This window comes from Fundulus heteroclitus, chromosome 5 (genome assembly GCF_011125445.2).
Source record: "Fundulus heteroclitus isolate FHET01 chromosome 5, MU-UCD_Fhet_4.1, whole genome shotgun sequence".
In the NCBI taxonomy this organism is placed as follows: domain Eukaryota; kingdom Metazoa; phylum Chordata; class Actinopteri; order Cyprinodontiformes; family Fundulidae; genus Fundulus; species Fundulus heteroclitus.
In genome coordinates this window covers 18,144,521-18,163,294 of record NC_046365.1, presented here as the reverse complement: position 1 = coordinate 18,163,294, position 18,774 = coordinate 18,144,521, and the positions used below count along the sequence as shown (strand labels likewise).

Here is an 18,774-nt window from a genome sequence, read left to right as displayed (position 1 = left end):
CCTGGGCAACTCTGAAAGAAAACCTGTTAGGGGCCAGACTGCGTTTATAGTGTATATAGCTCTGTATGTATATATATATATATATATATATATATATATATATATATATATATATATATATATATATATATATATATATATATATTTTTTGTCTGCACCATGAACACCAAGTCAAATTCCTTGTAAGTGCAAACCTACTTGGCAATAAACTTGATTCTGATTCTGAGACTTCCACAGGAATGGTCTAGATCAAAGCATATTCATGTGTCAGTATAGCCCAGACAAAGTTTTGAGACCTAAATTCAATTGAGAATCTGTGTCAAGACTTGAAAATTGATGTCCGTAACTGTCTTTCATCCAGTCTGACTGAGCTTGATTTATTTTACAGGAAGAAAAGGCAAACATTTATTTATGATGTATAGTTTATAGTAGGTTCTTATAATTGTTAACCTCTAGTATTCTAAATGTGTAATTTCTGGTAAATTCTATATATTGTTGTATGTGTTTATCTATGTGGTTGCTATTTGTCTTATTTCATTACAGCTCCTTCATGACAGCTTAATGTACTCATGTTGATTAATATGCTCTGTCCCTTATTAAGTAAAATGAACCTAAACATAATTTGTCTAGATGTGCAAAGATGACCGAGACATACCCTAAGATGAAGTTGGAATAATAGCAGTCCTACAAAATATTGATCAGAGAGGCTGAATACAAATGCCCACCACAAGATTACATTTTTTTGTTATGTAAAACATTTGAAAGCCAGGTATCAATTTCAGAGTTATTAAGTTTAGGGTGCAATGTCATTTTTCCAGAGGGCCAGAATGGATTGGATTGCTTGGATCCCTAATAAAGGAAATTGTAATTTGGGAACTGCTTTTAAAGTTACTCAAGATATATTTATCCAGTATTTCAACTTGTTTGATGATCTGAAACATTAAGTGTGACAAACAAAGCAAAGAAGCAAAAATTTTTCACAGTGCTGTATATGTTCTGTGCTCAGGGCTATCCATACAAGAAGAACCTTGTGTGGAAAGAGGCCAGAGTGGATATTCCTCCTCTGGTTAGAGGACTAGCTTGGGCTGCTTTGTTGGGCATTGAGGTACAAAATCTAAAGCTAAAATAAAAAAAATTGAGAAAAGCTGCATCAATATATCTTACATACCCATATACATTCTTTTTTTTTTTTTTTTTTTTTTTTGCACAGGGTGACATTCAAGCTAAGTATGACAGCATTGACAAGGATACTCCCATACCAACTGACAGGCAGGTAAGGAGCAGTATGAAAGCTAACTACTGAGGACCACAGTTAGCCTTTTTTTTTTTGCTTGTATTTTACTTCATGCTACAGCTGTGTTAATTTTTATGTTTTGCTCACAGATCGAGGTAGACATCCCCCGTTGCCACCAATACGATGAGCTGCTGTCGTCGCCTCAGGGTCACATCAAGTTTAGGCGTGTGTTAAAAGCCTGGGTGGTCTCTCACCCTGACCTGGTCTACTGGCAGGGTCAGCCTCTCCCCATTCATCTCCTTTTCTGTGTTAATCTTTGCTTCTGTGGCATTCTGTGCTTCTTTTTCAGTTTTTCTTTTCATAATTGTAATACACATAAATGATCACTAGATGGCGACTATGCCATGTATTAGAAACTAAAGTCTTTGAGCACAGGTGCTTTAGATTGACCTTTAATTTGTTTAATCTGATTTTCATTTCAGGTTTGGATTCACTTTGTGCTCCATTCCTATATTTGAATTTCAATAACGAAGGTGAGGGGATCTCATTTTGCCCTTTTTCGGGTTACCAGCTTGTGCACACTCAACGCCAACATCGATGTTCTATTAATTTGAGTCTTTTAATCTTTTATGTCAGGCATCGTTTTTCAAGGTTGGCTCAACATAACACCGATAGCTTCAATAATTTTGACAAGAATTGGGGGCACAAGTTTGAATTTATTGTGGAAATAAATTCAAACTACATTGAAAATTATACAAACAGGCTCAAATATACTCATACACCATCAATAATATTTGGATAATTGCCTATTACCAGCTTGCAGAGAAATTGGAAGACTTTGTAGATACCAACAAGGTTTGGCTATAACTGTCTGAATATCTGACCTCTCGTTTTAGAAAAATATGTAGAGCTCGTTTTGGTCAGTTGTTTTCCTGCCATGGACCTAGGTTTTAAGTTAAGTCCATACATTTAAACAGGGTTGAAGTCTGAGGTTCTTTAGGAATCTTTTCAATATTAGCTTTCATGTGTGTTTGGGTCATTGTCCTATAGGAACAACACAATTTTAACCAATTTTCAACAATTTAGCTGTTGGTTTGAGGTGAATTTGAAAGTAATCCTGCTGTATTATGACATAATTGAATAATGGAACAGTATTACTGGAAACAAAACGGCCTCTCAGCATGATGCTACTGCCTCAATGCCAACCAGCAGGTACAGTGTTTTTAGGGTCAAAAGCCTCATCTCGATTCCTTCTAACATTCTTCTTGTAATTGTGATCACAAAATTTTAATCTCCGTTTTGTCTGGGGATGAACCCTTTTTGGCAGGAATATTTGACTTGTCCATTTGGGCAGCTTCAACCTTCAGTTGGTGCTGAAGAGAGCAGAATCTTCTTTATTTGGTGGAGCCTTCAGTTTCAAGTTAATAATAGGGCAAACCTTGGTGTTTACCAGACATCTTGACTTATTTCCTTTACTCTGAGGGTAACGGGTAATGTCAGAGGATTGAAAGTTTGAATTTTAACTGTTTAAATCAAGCTTTCAAAGTTGTATGTTGTAGTATTCGTCATCCAAAACAAAACACTAGAAAAGAAAAACTCAAATGACTGAAAGCTCAAAACTATAACAATCAAGCTACCATTACTGATACTATATCTTACTGTCTTGTGTTTCTAACTACTTTCTTTTTATGTCATTCTCTCTATAGCTTTAGCATATGCTTGCATGTCTGCCTTCATCCCGAAGTACCTGTACAATTTTTTCCTGAAGGACAACTCTCATGTCATCCAAGGTAAGATATTCTGGCTGAGGAACCTTACATAGATATACCTTCTATATGTCGTGGTTTATACCTGGCATCTTTCTTCAGCATAACCGTCCCTCCTCAGGGGTTTTAAGCTCATGTAGTAATCTGCCACCACAAGTTGAGCTGTAATGATGAAACACGGTCAGAGGCTCTAAATTCAAAAACAAGTTATCCTTGGCTGACACAATGCAACAGCCAGTCAGCCTAATGTTGATTAAATCTGGGCTCAGTGTCGCTCCTAAACTGTGAAAACTAATTTCAGTCCGTCTTAATGGAGTCAGCAGCTGAGCCACATCATTTAGAAAAACGGAAACAAATGAAACTGCAAATGCCTGCAGAGAAATATGATAATCAATTCCTGTGTGGCTGATAAACAGCTGCCGCGCACACCTTGGAGCCCTGTCAGGAATGAGACCGTTATTGTATGCTTCCATGAACTGGAGCCCTGCAGAGGTGACGAAAGCTGCTTTCGGGGGTCAAAATCACTTTAAAGGGAAGTTTAAAGATCAGATGGTCCAAGTGGAATATTTACTTACAAAAAAAAGAGAAGTAATGGTAATCATGATATTATTATTATTTTACAGTATTTGCTTTAAACTTGTTGGTGACGTGTATATTTTACAGATTTATCAGAATGATCTCACGTTTTCGGGATCAAACAGGAATCAGTTGAATAACATTACCTGGGTTTCTGTAGAGTCTTTAAAAGCTGCCAAATTTAGCATACTGGGTCTTAGATGTCATTCAGTTACAGCTTACATTTTTCATTGCTTGCTCTTTTTTACTCAATATTCTTAAGAAATACACAATCAGCATTCTTTTGTCCCATGTGTTGTAATTTTGAATGTTGTGCAAAATAAACAAAATAAAACTGTACTCTTACGCTGTTACAAGATTATAAATCTCATGATTCAGGTCAACAAACAGCCTTGTGGGATCAGATTTATCGAAGGACATTCAGTGTTCCCCAAAACCAACAAAACAATCATGCTCCAATAGCTGTAGTTCTTATACAAACAAGTGTTGCTGTTTGTATGAGAAAATGACTATCAAAAGGTTTGTGCTACATTGTTCCCTTACCAGTTTCATGGATGTGGACGATGTGTTTACCAATGCTTGGTTTGAATTCAGGGGTTCAGTAACCATTTAGAAGTATACTGTGTAATAGGCTTTGAAGATGCCAACCTAGGTATAAATACAGTAGCCTCACATCCCAGGGCTTTCCATTTTCTTTGAAATATGTTTAAAATTTCCCAGAGGAATCAAATTGGACAATTTCAGCTATTGCTGCTGTGCGTTCCAGGAAGCTGGAGCAGAATAGGAGAAGGCCCTTTAACCAAATACATCACGTTTTACAGTAAAATAACACAGTAATTACATAAACCTGCAAGAAAACAAGATACAATAACTTAATGTATTAAAAATATTTAGTTTATATTTATTTTTCAAAAAAACTTTTAGTTGCCATATATATTTTTTTTTATAAATTTTTTTTTTTTTTTAGGTGCCATGTGTGGCTATATCTAGCTGGTCATTTTGACCCTTCATAATTTTCTTTTTGGGATTAATGTAGGTCAAATATTTAAATCACAATAGTCTTTAAAAGAGTATTTAATTTCTAATTCCATCTTACTAAATCCTGCAGAAACCCTATATAATAATGTACTGTACATAACGCATATAGTAGTAAAATGCTAATACACGATTGTGAGAAAATAAATACACAGGAATACAGTTATTTGTGAGATTTGCACGTTTTTATCATTATTTCCACAATATCTCAAAATGAAGTAGTCTACCATAAAACATCTATTGATTTCTCTTGACTATTAACAAAGGTATTGGTGAATGAACTGACAAAGAGGGGGATAGATTCTAAGCTGTCAAAGCCACACTCATTTCGTGCTTTAGAGAAAGGCTTCACAATAGATTTTTTTTCCTCCTGACCTTTTTGTTCTTTTGCTTTCGTTCCAGAGTACTTGACTGTTTTCTCTCAGATGATTGCCTTTCATGACCCAGAGCTAAGCAACCATCTAAATGAGATTGGCTTCATTCCAGATGTAAGTTACACAGGATGAAAGTGTCCTGACGGAGTGATGACAAAAGGCTACAGTGCAGGACATGCTCGGATTGCGTCGCGTCTTACACTGCAAGTTTTGCTTCAATGTGAATTCGGAGATAGGAGAGAATTATTCTTGTTTTCTTGCTCCTTGCCGAGGGCAAAGGAAATGACCATCCTCGGATGGCAGGGTATATCTCTTCATTGCCAGTGACACTTTCTGTTCCACATCTTACCTTCCTGAATTTGTGGTCACGGTCAAGTTCTCCCCATAGTCCACAGCTAGTAATTTATACAGCAGCTGATGTCTTCCAGGCACTCTTAATGACTGCCTTCTGCCGGGCTAAGCTTATTTCTCTCACCATGGGCCAATTCCTGCTGCCCTTTGCCTTCCTCCTTACGGCTCTGCTCAGTGACAAGGTTAAAGTCTATGCCGCCTGTCCATGAATTTAGTTGTGTGCTGATGAATGTGTGTCATTTGCGGCACGGCCTCTGAGACATCACCGTTTGGACAGCGGAGTCTCAGAGCCTGCGGCTTCCTTTTGGGGTTTTTGATGCTATACCTCCAAAACGGTGTAGCACAGAATTGCTCCTGTTAGTTGGATTTAAAGCAAGACGTTAATAATTGTTTCCAGGTATAATTGAATAAATGTCCTGAGTAGCCATCAGTTTGTATGAGAACCTTGAGTAAAACTACCCTATTTTCACAGTATTTACACAAAATCTATGACTTCATCTGATATTATTTAAACAGGACTGCTGTTAAAACAATATAATACTGATCATTTCTACATAAACTTAAGAAAAACCAGAAGTGCAAGCACTTGTGGAAGGGGTCCTTTCTCTCCTTTGCGTCTCCACCTTTATCCACTTCCTTTCTGGTTTGCTTCCCTATCCATATATAGCTATCATGGCCTTTATTGATTCCCCCTCAGGTCATTTTATTTGGTCATTGCTCACAAAATATCACTATAGTTGCTGAAAATGCAAAAAGATGGTGGTCTGAATTGTACAAAAGCTGTTTAGTCTCAGCCCATCATAAACAATGAGAACGGCTCAATAGTGATAAAGGTAGATTTAAAAAAAAGTAGTTTAGGGACTTTAAAGTTTACCCCCCCCCCTCCCCCCTCCCAAAAAAAATAAAATAAAAAAGTTACCGACATTTTTAAACTGTGCTGCTACAAGACTTGGACTTTGTCGGTTTGTGATGTCGTAAAAACTATTATTTTCCCATTAACTAGATGCCTGGTTGAAAAAACAGCAGTTTTGTCATGTGTTTAAGTTTTATTCCGATGTTGTCAAAGATGAAGATGTCAAATTAATTGTACCCTGAATTTGGATTTTCAAGTTGGAAGTCAAAGATTTCTTGCCCAGAACAAACTCAACATCCAATATGGCTGCCGTGCATAGAGAATGCAATGTGAATATGTTACTCTAATGTTTATTTCTTCAATGACACATAAACCCATCATGGATCTTTAGGATAAGATTTCGGTGCTGTCTTTTCTCTGGATACATTGCAATAAGATTACATTGTTTAATTCAGGCCGTTTTCAATTTAGCCCCATCTCCTCTCCAGAGTCTGCAATTTGCACCTGCACTAATCCAATCTGGCTGCACTCAAAATTGTGCGACTCAGGATGATACTGGGAGAGCAGTGCTGCTCTGATTCATCACTATTTGGGCCACCAGGGATCCCAATTACTGAGTAGCTACCAGCTCCCTCACAATCAGAGGTCAATTACCTTTCAGAGACGAGCTGTAGTTTTCCTCTTGCAGACCTAACAGGCTGAGAGTGTGCCCCATAGGTTTAAAGTGGGATACTGTCTCTGTGTGAGAGTGTGTTCTTTCATTTTCAGCTGAGTAAAGAGGGGAAGGATGACTAAACTGGCTCGGTGACATTCAATGTTTGTTTTTCCAGTTTAGTCTAAGAACCAAACTAATCTAGTATTGCTTTTGGCAGATTTGTGTTCTAAGTTAGGATTCTTCCCAGTTAAAAGTGTTATTATTGTTATCTGAATGTTGAGTCCTGTATTATGTGATTTTTGAGAAATCTAGACTAATAAATGCCAGTAAAGGCTTTATCTAACTAATCTAGCTTGTCCTCTCATTCTGCTTTTTTTCCCCCTCTTACAGCTTTATGCTATTCCCTGGTTCCTCACAATGTTTACACGTAAGTTGCATTTCCCTTGTGCTTGTTTATTCCAGCTTCCTTAACTTGTAGCCCTAGCTAAGAAGGCAGATAAAAATCAGTGACTAGAGTGTGAAGATTTTTGTATAAGTAGAACTAATAAAACAACATGATACAGTAATTAAACAATCTTATATTATTGGATGCAAGACCCAATTCATTGGGGACAATTGACTTAATTATGTTGAAAGACTTTGGGTTAATCAGACATGCAACTGAAAATACATAATCACATGTTTCAGGACAAAATTTATTTATTTTCCTTTTTTGGAAAATTATTTAATGTGAATTTTCTTTATTCAAAGTGAGAATGTTGCAAGCCAATTTCATTATTGGAGCTCATCAAGCTCTGCAAGATGGTGAAATAAAAAAAAATCTATTAAGCATTTGATACAATAGAGAACTGCAGCAGACATTATCTCATGTTTTTGTACCTCCCATAGGTAAACCTGAAAGAGGGACTGACATGTTTTTTTATGAAGAGAACTAAACCTTTTTCTAACACATGCATTATTTTTAAATCAGTTAGGAATTAAACAAAATGTTTTAAAGGGTAATCTATATATTTATAAGGTTTACAAACAATTACAAAAAACAAAAGCTCCTTAAAGATTAAAAATATGAAAACAATTTAATGTAACCTGATTGATTATCTCTCCTACAAGAAGATTAAATAAAATGGAAATGATGCATACAGCAGGTATAAATGCTTTTATTACATTTGTGCTTTTTATGCTACCAACTCTACTAAATAATTTTTACATGTTTGTTACGTTTTAAATGAGAATCAAGATGTTTAACTCCTGTGACAATTCACTCATTGATCTTTAGATGTATATGTCATTATTATTTATTAAAAATTGGCCCCAGAAGTAAAACAAGTGAACACAGTTTTGCTTGTCTTTAATATGCTTAAACAACCTCTGTATACAGAGACATTGTCCTAATACAGTAAAGATGTTGAATGTGTAGAAACACATGCCATATCCTGACCAGTTAATCGTAAAACACTGTCATCAGCATAAATGTGTAGCCGTGTACCAGGACTTGAATGTCGCATTTGTTTTAATATATATTAACTAAGCGGAAGAGGAACCCTAAATGGCTCAGAGTACATGTTTTTCCTTCGCCTTTATATTTAGCTCTGACAATATTCAAAAGAGCTTGAAATTTACTTTTTAGAGCCGACCCCCTTTTTCTTTTCATGCGTTGTCACTTTGTCAAGGGGGAACATTCACCCAAGGCAAAGAATAGTTTGTTTCAACACACATACTGATAAGTTCATGAACCGTATTCTATCATTTCCCGAAGGTTGAAAGTAAGGCTGGATGACATGTCTTAAAAATAAAATCTCAGGTTTTATTTAACCAAATCTTTTTTCGTCCTTTTCATTTCACGCAAATAAATGAAGGAAATTATTTTAAAAACTTGCTTTTATTGCAAGCATGTCATCTGGGAGTTGACCTTAGTTCAAAGTGCAACTAAGTACAAGCTGTGAAACATGCTTGTAGAACAAGATGACAGGCTTCACTTTTGTAACGTTTAAACTATGTGTCTCATCTTATGGTAAAAATAAAAAAAAAAGTTTATTTTTTATAGTATTTTGACAATTTATTTTCCTAAACATATTCTTCAGGTTCACAGCTGCTACATGAACTAGTTCTTGTTCTTGTTATGTTGTCTTAAAGTTCAAAAATACATAAACAGTTCATGATGTCATTCACAAATTAGCCATTGGATGATGCCATTGCCTCTTGTCTTTCCTCATACAAACTGTATTTAATAATGACTGAATTCCCAAAACAGCTACTCTCATATTTGAATGCTTTAACTGCCAAAAGACAAATCAAATCTGAAATAATGATTGAAATGTGGTCCATTCAGGCTATATTTGTATTAATTTTGGCCCTTTGATTGCCCTAAACTCACTGCAGACGGCATTTGTCCTGTAAACAATTGATGTGTATGTTTTTTCACTTTGCAATATTTCTGAATTACTGCCAGAAACTGAAAGTTGAAGCTGTTCAGGAAAAAGGGCCAAAATAACTGATTTACCACCAATTTATAAACATTTTACTGCTAATGATACCAATGTAAACCCTGGTGGCCTATATACTATATCAGTTTGATCATAAAATCCTTATTCTGAATAAGCACAATAGCTAAAAAAATCAGCAATGTTAATGAATTGAAAATGTAATTAATTCACTGATCATTATTTTGGCCACGTACCTGTATTACTGTCCACAGGACAACTTAGAAGTGGAATGGTTGCAGCTGCAGTTTATTTGCCTGCCTTTGCTGTATCTCCCGCTTATGAATAATTATGAATGGAGGGGGAAAAAAAGTGAAATGACATCAGGTTTAGCTGTATTCCCTACATGTCTTTCATGTAAAAATGTTCTATATTCTCAAAAAATTGAGCTTCACTTAACACTACCTGTGTTTTATATTTGAGTTAGATGTTGGGTAGTTTACTTGGCAACTCCCTCGTTCTGCTGAGCAGTCAAATTAAGCACTAAGTCATGTTAAAGCTAATTAATTTTACCAGGAAAACTTGCCTGAATAACCTCAGTGTTTATTCACCAGCCACATGAACATGATCTTTTTTTAAAAAAAATAATTTCCTCTGTTTATAGAGCCCTCCTAGTTTGGACACATTTATAGAATCTCACAATAGTAATTTTCCTGAACTGAGCCGCAGCGGCCTTCGAATAGTTAATGCAATTGGGTATACGTTCCTTGTTCCTGGCAGTGTGATAACTCCATCTTAAATTAATCAGACACATGTTCTCACACGTGAGGCTGCAGGGTTTAGTTTGTCACCCTTCTGCCCCATATCCTCCCCCTGAGCCAGAACGCAAGCCGAGCATTCAGGTGGTCCTCTCTGACTGCTAATGTCCTCAGTCCAATATGAAACAAGGTTGGAGGCCCTGCTTCCTTTCACAAACAGACACACTACCTGTCACTCACACCCACCAGTCTGTTCAGCTGACTGCTAATGTGCTGAAGACCCTCTGAGGCGTTCCTTCAGCACTCAGCCCACCACGCCACAGTGGGATTCTGCCTCCGTATATGGGGGGAAAAAAAGCCAGAATGGTATAAACAGAAGCTCCAAGTCGGATTCATGTTTATGCATGTCAAGAAAAGAAAAACGTTGCATTTAAGAGCACTGAAAGGTATATGATTGAAATAGTAATTGCAGAGGGATATGTTATCAGGATGTGGTTTTATTTGGCCTGAAAAGAGTTGGCTCACAATGAGGGTTCATGTTCTAAAGCTCCTGCGCCTGCTGATGTTCTTCCAGTCATTTTTTTTTTTTTTTTTTTGCAACATCACCCACCTAAGACCTTTTCCCAGCTGCCTCCCACACCAAGTACGCTTCCAGGCACTGCTCAGTTTTGCCTTGTAAGCTTTAAGTTTTAATCCACTGAGGAAAATTTATCCCGTACTCTCCACTTCCAGATTAATTGTCCATCTCATTTTGTTTATGTAGTGCAGGAATAACTAGATCTCAACAAATACTTCTTTCTAGACCCTGTAATGTTATATTATAACACATTACGTCTGGCTCATTTGTTTTTCTACCTGGCATGCAGACGTGTTTCCTCTGCACAAAATCTTCCACCTGTGGGACACATTGCTGCTGGGAAGCTCCTCGTTCCCCTTTTGTATCGGTGTTGCCATACTGCAGCAGCTCAGGGACCGTCTGTTGGCTAATGGCTTCAATGAATGCATCCTACTCTTCTCTGATTTGCCAGGTAAGCACATTAGCAACTACTTTGGCCCATTTATAAGCATTGTTTACTCTTCCTCTTTTTTTCAGGCCCATTACATGTTGCAGTACAACAAAAATTGCTGGTTGGCAACAACCAATTAGAGATATATACAGTGCAGGGTTCCTGCACAGTTTGCAAAAGTATGGAATTTGATGTAAGCATTTTCTGATAAGAGTTTTGAAAAATTATCAATCCATCCATTTTGTAGACATTTAAAACCTCATCATTTTATTTGCCATAAATTCATTTTCATGTTTTTCTTTAATTAATTCTTGAATTTTAGAGAAGGGTTTAGCTCTTTGGAAAGTTGAGTCATGGAGCCTTGCCATTTGGACCAGTATTGCCTATCTCCAGCTCTCATTGGGCAAGAGGACTTTTCAAGCACTTTTCAGAATTGGAATGAAAACATCCTGGTGCCAATAATGGCTAAATCACAAATCATAATGGCCTGATGTTTACACAATGTGTAAATAAATAAATATTTCATGCCAAAATACCTTTTTGCCTCCTAAGCAAAGATAGAAATGGTATTAGGCATTTACATATAAATTAATACATTTTACATTTTAATAAAGTCATAAGTTTTATTGTTAATTTTTTCACTCTCACACACTCATCTAATCCTGAGCTTTCAAACCAACAAAAATATTTTTTTGTGTATTTTTGCATTCTGTTTATATCCACATTCGTATACAGTTTTTTTTTTTTTTTTTAAAGCCTGGAAAAAGGTTTTAAATTTCCAGGTCATTCCAGAGTCTTACAGTTTGCTTGCAACTAGGGCAGGAGCCTAATACCCTTGGAAGATAACTGTTTAACACAGCTTCATGTGCTGACACTTTAACTCCAGGGTACTTCATTTGGCTATGTGATCAGTCTTAGTTTGTCAAATACAGAGACAAATTTAATAAGCATTAAAGTACAGTTTATGGGTTGGGATTCTGCATTGTTATCAGCATGTAAAAACTCATCTTCAGAATCAATCTCTGCTCAAAATGGTGACCTGCACCCGGTAATCTACTTTCAGCAGTTATCACCAGTTATTGCACCGTAAAGTGCAGAAAATAGGGACAGAATTGCTTCTCCTGCCTTTCTCCCGTTGGCTCCTATGTTGGTTTAGTGGAGGATGCGCTCCAGCGCATAATGAGGCGGGGGGATATTTCAGCTGCTTGTCTGTCGTGCAAGCAGGTCTCTTTATAACTCGTTTTTATAGTCACATTTTAAAGCCCAAATAAGCTACTTCACTTTCAGAAACAAGCCCAAAAAAACGCAACCCACGACTTGTGAAATTTACAAGCGACTTTGGAGAAAAGAAGCTCAAAGTCACATAAAAGAAACGGATTTGGAAACAGTGAGCACGTGTCTGTTTTGCTACATTCTCTAGCATTCTTGGGACAACGGAAAGCGCAGAGGGTAAAAAAAAAAAACAGAGAGCTGCGGGATAAAAACACAAGGAACGGTGTGTGTGTTTTGACGTGCGATTAACGCACGTTAAAAAAATTGTCGTCGTTATGGTCTAACATAGTTGACGCGTTATTAACGCGTTATTAACGCGTTATTAACGCGTTAAAACTGACAGACCTAATTATAAGACAATGGAAGTGTTTGGAAATGACAGCAACTCAGCCATGAAGTCGTAAGCCACGGTCAGCGGATGCTGAAGCACTTAGTGCGAAGAAGTCACAACTTTCTGCAGAGTCAATCACTACACACCTCCAAACTTCATGTGGCCCTCAGATTAACTCTAGAACAGAGCACAGCTAGGTTCATGGAGTGGGTTTCCATGGTGGAGCAGCTGCATCCAGGCCATACATCACCAAGTGCAATGCAAAGTGTCAGATGCAGTGGTGTAGTGTCACTGGACTCCAGAGCAGTGGAGATTTGTTCTCTGGAGTGATGAATCGTGCTTCTCCATATAGAAATCTGATAAACGAGTCTGGGTTTGGCAGTTGCCAGGAGAACGGTGCTTGTCTGACTTTATTGTGCCAAATGTAAAGTTTAGTGGAGGGGGGGGGGGTTCTGGTGTGGGTTTGTTTTTCCGGAGCTGGGCTTGGCCCCTTAGCTCCAGTAAAATGAGCTCTGAATGCTTCAGCAGACCAAGACGTTTTGGACAACTCCATGCTCCCAACTTTGTGGGAACAGTTTGGAGTTGGCCCCTGCCTCTTGCAACATGACTGTGCACCAGTGCACAAAGCAAGGTCCATAAAGACATGGATGGCAGAGTCTGGTGTAGATGAACTTGACTGGCCTGCATAGACTCCTGACCTCAACCTGATAGAACACTTTTGGGATGAATTGTAGTGGAGACTGAGAGCCAGGCCTTCTGATCCAACATCAGTATGTGACCTCACAAATGTGCTTCTGGAAAAATGGTCAATAATTCCTATAAACACATTCCTAAAACTTTTGGACAGCCTTCCCAGAAGAGTTGAAGCTGTTCTAGCTGCAAAGGGTGGACTGATGTCATATTGAACCTCCATGGATTAGGAATGGTATGTCACTCAAGCTCATATGTGAGTCAAGGCAGGTGAGCGAATACTTCTGGCAATATAGTGTATATTAAATGATTTTCCAGGTCAAAATCAAGTACCTGACCCTTATGGATGCTCAGTGCAGGTTGCCCTTCTCCAAAACTCGCCTATGTAACTTAAGAGGGTCGGGTCCGTCACTGAATGGGCCATGTGACCTAGAGTGTCACTTTATGGCAGTCTGAGCTTCCTTTAAACACGAGAGTTAACCTTACATGCTTCTACTTTTCTCATCTTCAAGTCAGTTTATCATGGCAGAGGGAAGCAAAAAGAGAAAGTGAGACAGGGATCGCTCCAGAAGAAAAACAAAAGTGGATCTTGCAAAATAATTTGCTCGTTGGTGTTTGAGGAAAGAGCAATCAGGATGCAAGACTCATTTACTTTTTGCTTTATTATTAGACTGCTAAGTAGGGCTGGACGATAATTCAATAACAATATATATCGATCGATAGACGTGTGGCGCGATAGGAAAAAATAGGGTCGATAAAACTTTGATAGACAGTTTTCCTTCCTTCCTTTCAGCCTATCATATTAGTTGATGCTACAGTCACTACTTCCTCTCAACCAATTGTAATGGCGGACCCAGGCGCGCCGTCACAAAGCGCCGCCCTCTCAAACCACAACACAGAGCATGTGAATATGTCACAGCAAGGAGCGGCGGAGGAAACAGTCCCAAAACGGGGTTTTACTAGTTCGCCAGTCTGACAGAAATAAACCACAGTGATTTGTAAAACTTGCAAGGAACCGGTAAAAACAAAGTCTGGTAACGCAACCAACTTGTTTCATCACGTAAGCCGCTCACACCCGCAGCAGCGCGAGCTGTGCAGCTCCGCGCGACACCGCGTCATCTTCGGAGAAATCTTACGGAGCTTTTTCCAAAACAAAGCAGGTATAGCAGCTAAACATGGCTCTCTTCTTTGTGATAAAATTGTATTGGTTTATTTATTTTGGTCATTTTACTGGTCACTTTAGTTTATTCTTTGTCAGTATTTAATAACATAACTCAGGTCTCTTAAGTTATTTTTCTTTAAAAAAAAAATCTGTTATGGTTAAAAAAGTTGGTTAAATTAAATGTAATTGGAATTCTGTGTTTGTGTTCTTTATTAAAATTAAATCATTTAGCAATATCATAAAATGTCCAGGCAGAGCTGCACATAAAATATGGTTTTAAATATTTTCAATAATTATCGATATTGATCAATATGCATTTTTTTTTTTATCGATAAACTTTTTTTCTACATCGTCTAGCCCTACTGGTAAGTTATCTTTTTGCCTGTTGTATACAGAATATGTCCGAGTCTAGATTTTTCAGGTTTGTAGGAGCTAAATGCTAAGCTACCAAGCTACACAATGAACATAACTCCATCAACACTGTATGCAAGATGAGCTGGTTAGCATAACGTTGATGCATTGCCACTGATGCATGAAAGGGACACAGAAGTAATATATCAATTAGCTACCGTCTTGTTTTTGCATCATGTTATTTGTCCTTGTTTCAGTAAATGGCCGTAGGAACTCCATAACTTCTGAATCTGCTGGTCCAATGTGGTCTGCTATCAGATTCCAAAACACGGAGGGAGAATGTCTAATTTTGCAGCAGTGCCCAGTGACCTTCGGGGCACTAAACCTGGAAATTATAGGTCTAGCGCCCCATAGTGGCTAAAACTTACATGGTGCTGTTTTTAAGGTTGCAATGTGTCATTTCCACTGTTTTTTTACTCACATGATGAGAACAAATCTATGAATGGTGATTTTGGAGCTTGTTGCGGTTTACTATTCATAGTTGTTTAAAAATTTATAATTGGGTTACCACAAGCAATTATCAGTAAGATTCCTATTTCAGCAGTGCACATTGTAGTAGGTTTCATATCAGTGCGCTTAAAGCTCAGGTTTAAAAGAAAAATAGATTGAAAGAGGACACCACAAGTGACAGATACAAAACAATAGAACTTTTTCTTTAGTAATAAGCAGATTGAACAAGATTCTATTTGGATAGTGTTCATTAATTAGAAGAAACAGAAGCAGAACTCTTTGAGAAAGCAGTTTGGTTAAAGCTAAGTTGTGCTCCTAAGGAAAATGGCTGGATATTTGAATGTATGGTTGAGGCTGAGGTTCTGTTGTGCTGTGGGGCTGCTTCACTGGCTTCAGTGATGGATGCGTTTAATATATTTAAAGAAAGCTAAAGTCCAAATATTACTAATGGTATTTACAGCATGTTGCGTTGACTTAGTGTGAGTAAAAAGAAATGTTAAAGGTAAAGGTCTGACGTTTCCTGCTGGACAAAAAGTACAGATATTGCTGTACAGCGTAATGGTAGAATAGCAAAAGATGGGACATTTAAACTCCCAAGTAAGAGCCCTGCTGACCTGAGTGAGAGTGAATACCTTTAGAGGGGGGAATGTGCAATAACAAGAGGGACGAGGTCAAGCATAACAGAAAGGGCAGGGAGCTTTTCAGTAGAGATTAGAAATGTTCAGAGGCTTTCTCTAGCCAAAAAATACTGTTTGGTACCTGGTGTTTATAGGGGTACCTTTTGAAACTTCTATGCACAATAGCTAAAATAATTAGAGACATCCCTTTAAACTATGTTTGGCATAATTTGTTAATGGTTTGTGCTGTTTGCATGAGCAGCTGAACATACACATTCCTCAGAGAGACATAGAAACTGTGTTATGATATGTTCAGCTTGTAGAAAGAAAGGGGTTCTTTCCAATTATTTCCTGAAAAGGTTTTGCTGCTTCACTGAAAGTCAGAGCAGCACTGGAACTTTGAAAGCAATACAGTGTAAGACTTATGTCCAGAAGTGATTCAGAAACGATGAGAGGCATAAGAGACGCTTCCCCTTGTGCCCACCTTTTATGTTGCCATACTTCACTGTGTTTTACTTTCAAAGTTCAACAAAATCATCTGTGGGCCAGAAGAGAGAATGACTCCTGGTTTTCCTTATAAAGCTAAAATATGTTGGCCCGGGCTATAGTCAGCTCCTCCGGTGTTTTGCTAAAGTGGCTAATTTTCCAGTTCAATATACCTATATAGTTACAGTGGGGGTATGTTGAACTCCTCGTACATTCATTATGTCAGGAATAGATTGCGGCGTGCAAAGACTGTTTATCTTAAGCCTCCAGTGAAGTTCTGGTCTGCTTTATGCTGTCAGTGGTTTTATATAGCCTGTGATAGACAGGCTTGCTAAATCTGGTACCACCCACTTAAGCAAAATATTTATAACCTCTAAGACAGTGAAGCCCTGTGAACTGTAGCTTCTGTTAACTGGCTTGCTGATGTGTTTCTCAGCACTTTGAATCAAATTGTTACTGAAAAGTGCTTTTTAAATAAACTTACCTTGCCTTACCCTTCTGATCCTTCTCACCCTCATAAAATAATAATAATAATAGTAGTAGTAATAATAATAATAATAATAATAATGTGTTTGTTTATCTTACCCGGTGTGTATTCCTAACTGTTTATGGGTGGTGCTTGTTTACACTGTATAGCTTTGTAGAAAACAGCCATGTAAATCACAAATCATTTATTTATGCTTCTTTTTCATTTACAGTCATTAACAATAATAAGCTCACATAAACATTTCAGCATTTTATATTTGTTACTATAACAAAACATTTCTAGCCTTGCCAACAAGCTGAATTATTGATTTTAATTGTAGTTACAGGTAAAGTGAAGGATCCTGGACTGAATAAGACAAGCTGTTCTTTTTTTTTTTTTTTTTACATTGAAACGTCCACAGATTCACAGACACCACCTTTCTCTTCGGAGCTGGTGGCAGATGAGTTATTTTAATTCTGTATTCTGTAGATTTTTTTTTTCTGACATATTAAATGGAGTATGTTTGTTTATCAGTGATTGAGGTGAGGGTGTCATTTGACGTTATTAATTGAGATATTATTCAATTCAATTCAATTTTATTTATATTGCCAAGTCATGATACACGTCATCTCAAGGCACTTTCCAAAGTCAAATTCAATCAAATCATACAGATTGGTCAAAAAGTTTCCTATCTAAGGAAACCCAGCAGATTGCATCAAGTCTCAACAAGTAGAATTCACTCCTCCTGAAAAAAACCACAGTGGTCTGCATTGTCAATGGCTTTGCAGCAATCCCTCATAATGAGCAAGCATGAAGTGGAGAGGAAAACTCTCCTTTCAATTGGAATGAAAACCTCCAGCAGAACCAGGCTCAGTGTGAACAGTTATCTGCCTCGACCGACTGGGGGTTAGAGAAGACAGAGCAGAGACACAAAAAAAAATCACATAATAGTCTTGTGAGTTGTACTTGAATCTTGAAGTGACTAAAGATTCCCAGCCCTCTGGTGTTGTGGTAGCTATTGTGCGAAGGAAGAGGACGATCTAGCAAGCAAATACACAGCCAAACCTAATTTGAAAAAAAAGAAAAAAAAAATCCTTCTTGTTTTCATTAAATAAGTGAAATTATAACTGACTTAACTTTTGTTTTAAAACTGACACCTCACTGTTGCAGCAAAACCCCTTTTCAGAATTGCTGACTTTTTTTTTTTTGCATGTTTTTACTGGTATTTTAATGATTTATCTTTGGTTGAAAACTCCAACTCTTTCAAGTTAGGTCTCCTTGCTGTCACCCTAATCTTAAACGCTCTTCAAAGTTTCTCTTTCAGATTTAAGTAATTTTTCTCTAGCTAAGCCACTCTCAAATATTAATAATACTAAATCTTTCTAAATCTGCCAGGGGTATGAACAATTTGGGGCTTAGCTGCATAACTTAGAGTAGATGTTGCATTGCTTTGACTTTTGGCACACATTTCCAATTCAGAAATTTGCTTTTGTCAAATGATAGCTGTGAAGTTCTACTTCATGTTTACGAACCCATATGCGCACACACTCACACACGCGTGCACGCGGATCAACACATGTGCGGATAGTGAATTATGGTTCATATCCTGTGATTTGTTGCCTGCACCTGCTCATTTCTGCCATTAGGCATGAGAAATTGATGTCCTCGTAGAGCTGAGGCTCATTCATTTTTAACCAAGCCGCCTACACAGGCATCACATTCACAACTACAGGAAACTCGTGTGGAAGCAGAAAAATACAGCCTGCTGTTAGTTCAGGGTTATAAAACAGGTCAAATAGATTTTTGTTTCTTGCTCTCTGTGTGGCACAGATGGAAGGAGAAATAACGGCATATGCTTGT

The 18,774-nt window shown here is 37.6% G+C and overlaps 1 protein-coding gene across 1 annotated transcript in view; it reads left to right on the top strand.

Moving 5' to 3' along the window:
• tbck (TBC1 domain containing kinase) overlaps positions 1-18,774 on the top strand; it is a 44,266-nt gene that overhangs the window by 7,538 nt on the left and 17,954 nt on the right. The window contains exons 15-22 of the mRNA XM_036137050.1: positions 1,007-1,105; positions 1,211-1,273; positions 1,384-1,510; positions 1,717-1,767; positions 2,941-3,024; positions 5,014-5,099; positions 7,235-7,271; positions 10,889-11,050. Coding sequence (XP_035992943.1) covers positions 1,007-1,105; positions 1,211-1,273; positions 1,384-1,510; positions 1,717-1,767; positions 2,941-3,024; positions 5,014-5,099; positions 7,235-7,271; positions 10,889-11,050 — 709 coding nt within the window. The remainder of the gene's footprint in view (positions 1-1,006; positions 1,106-1,210; positions 1,274-1,383; positions 1,511-1,716; positions 1,768-2,940; positions 3,025-5,013; positions 5,100-7,234; positions 7,272-10,888; positions 11,051-18,774) is intronic.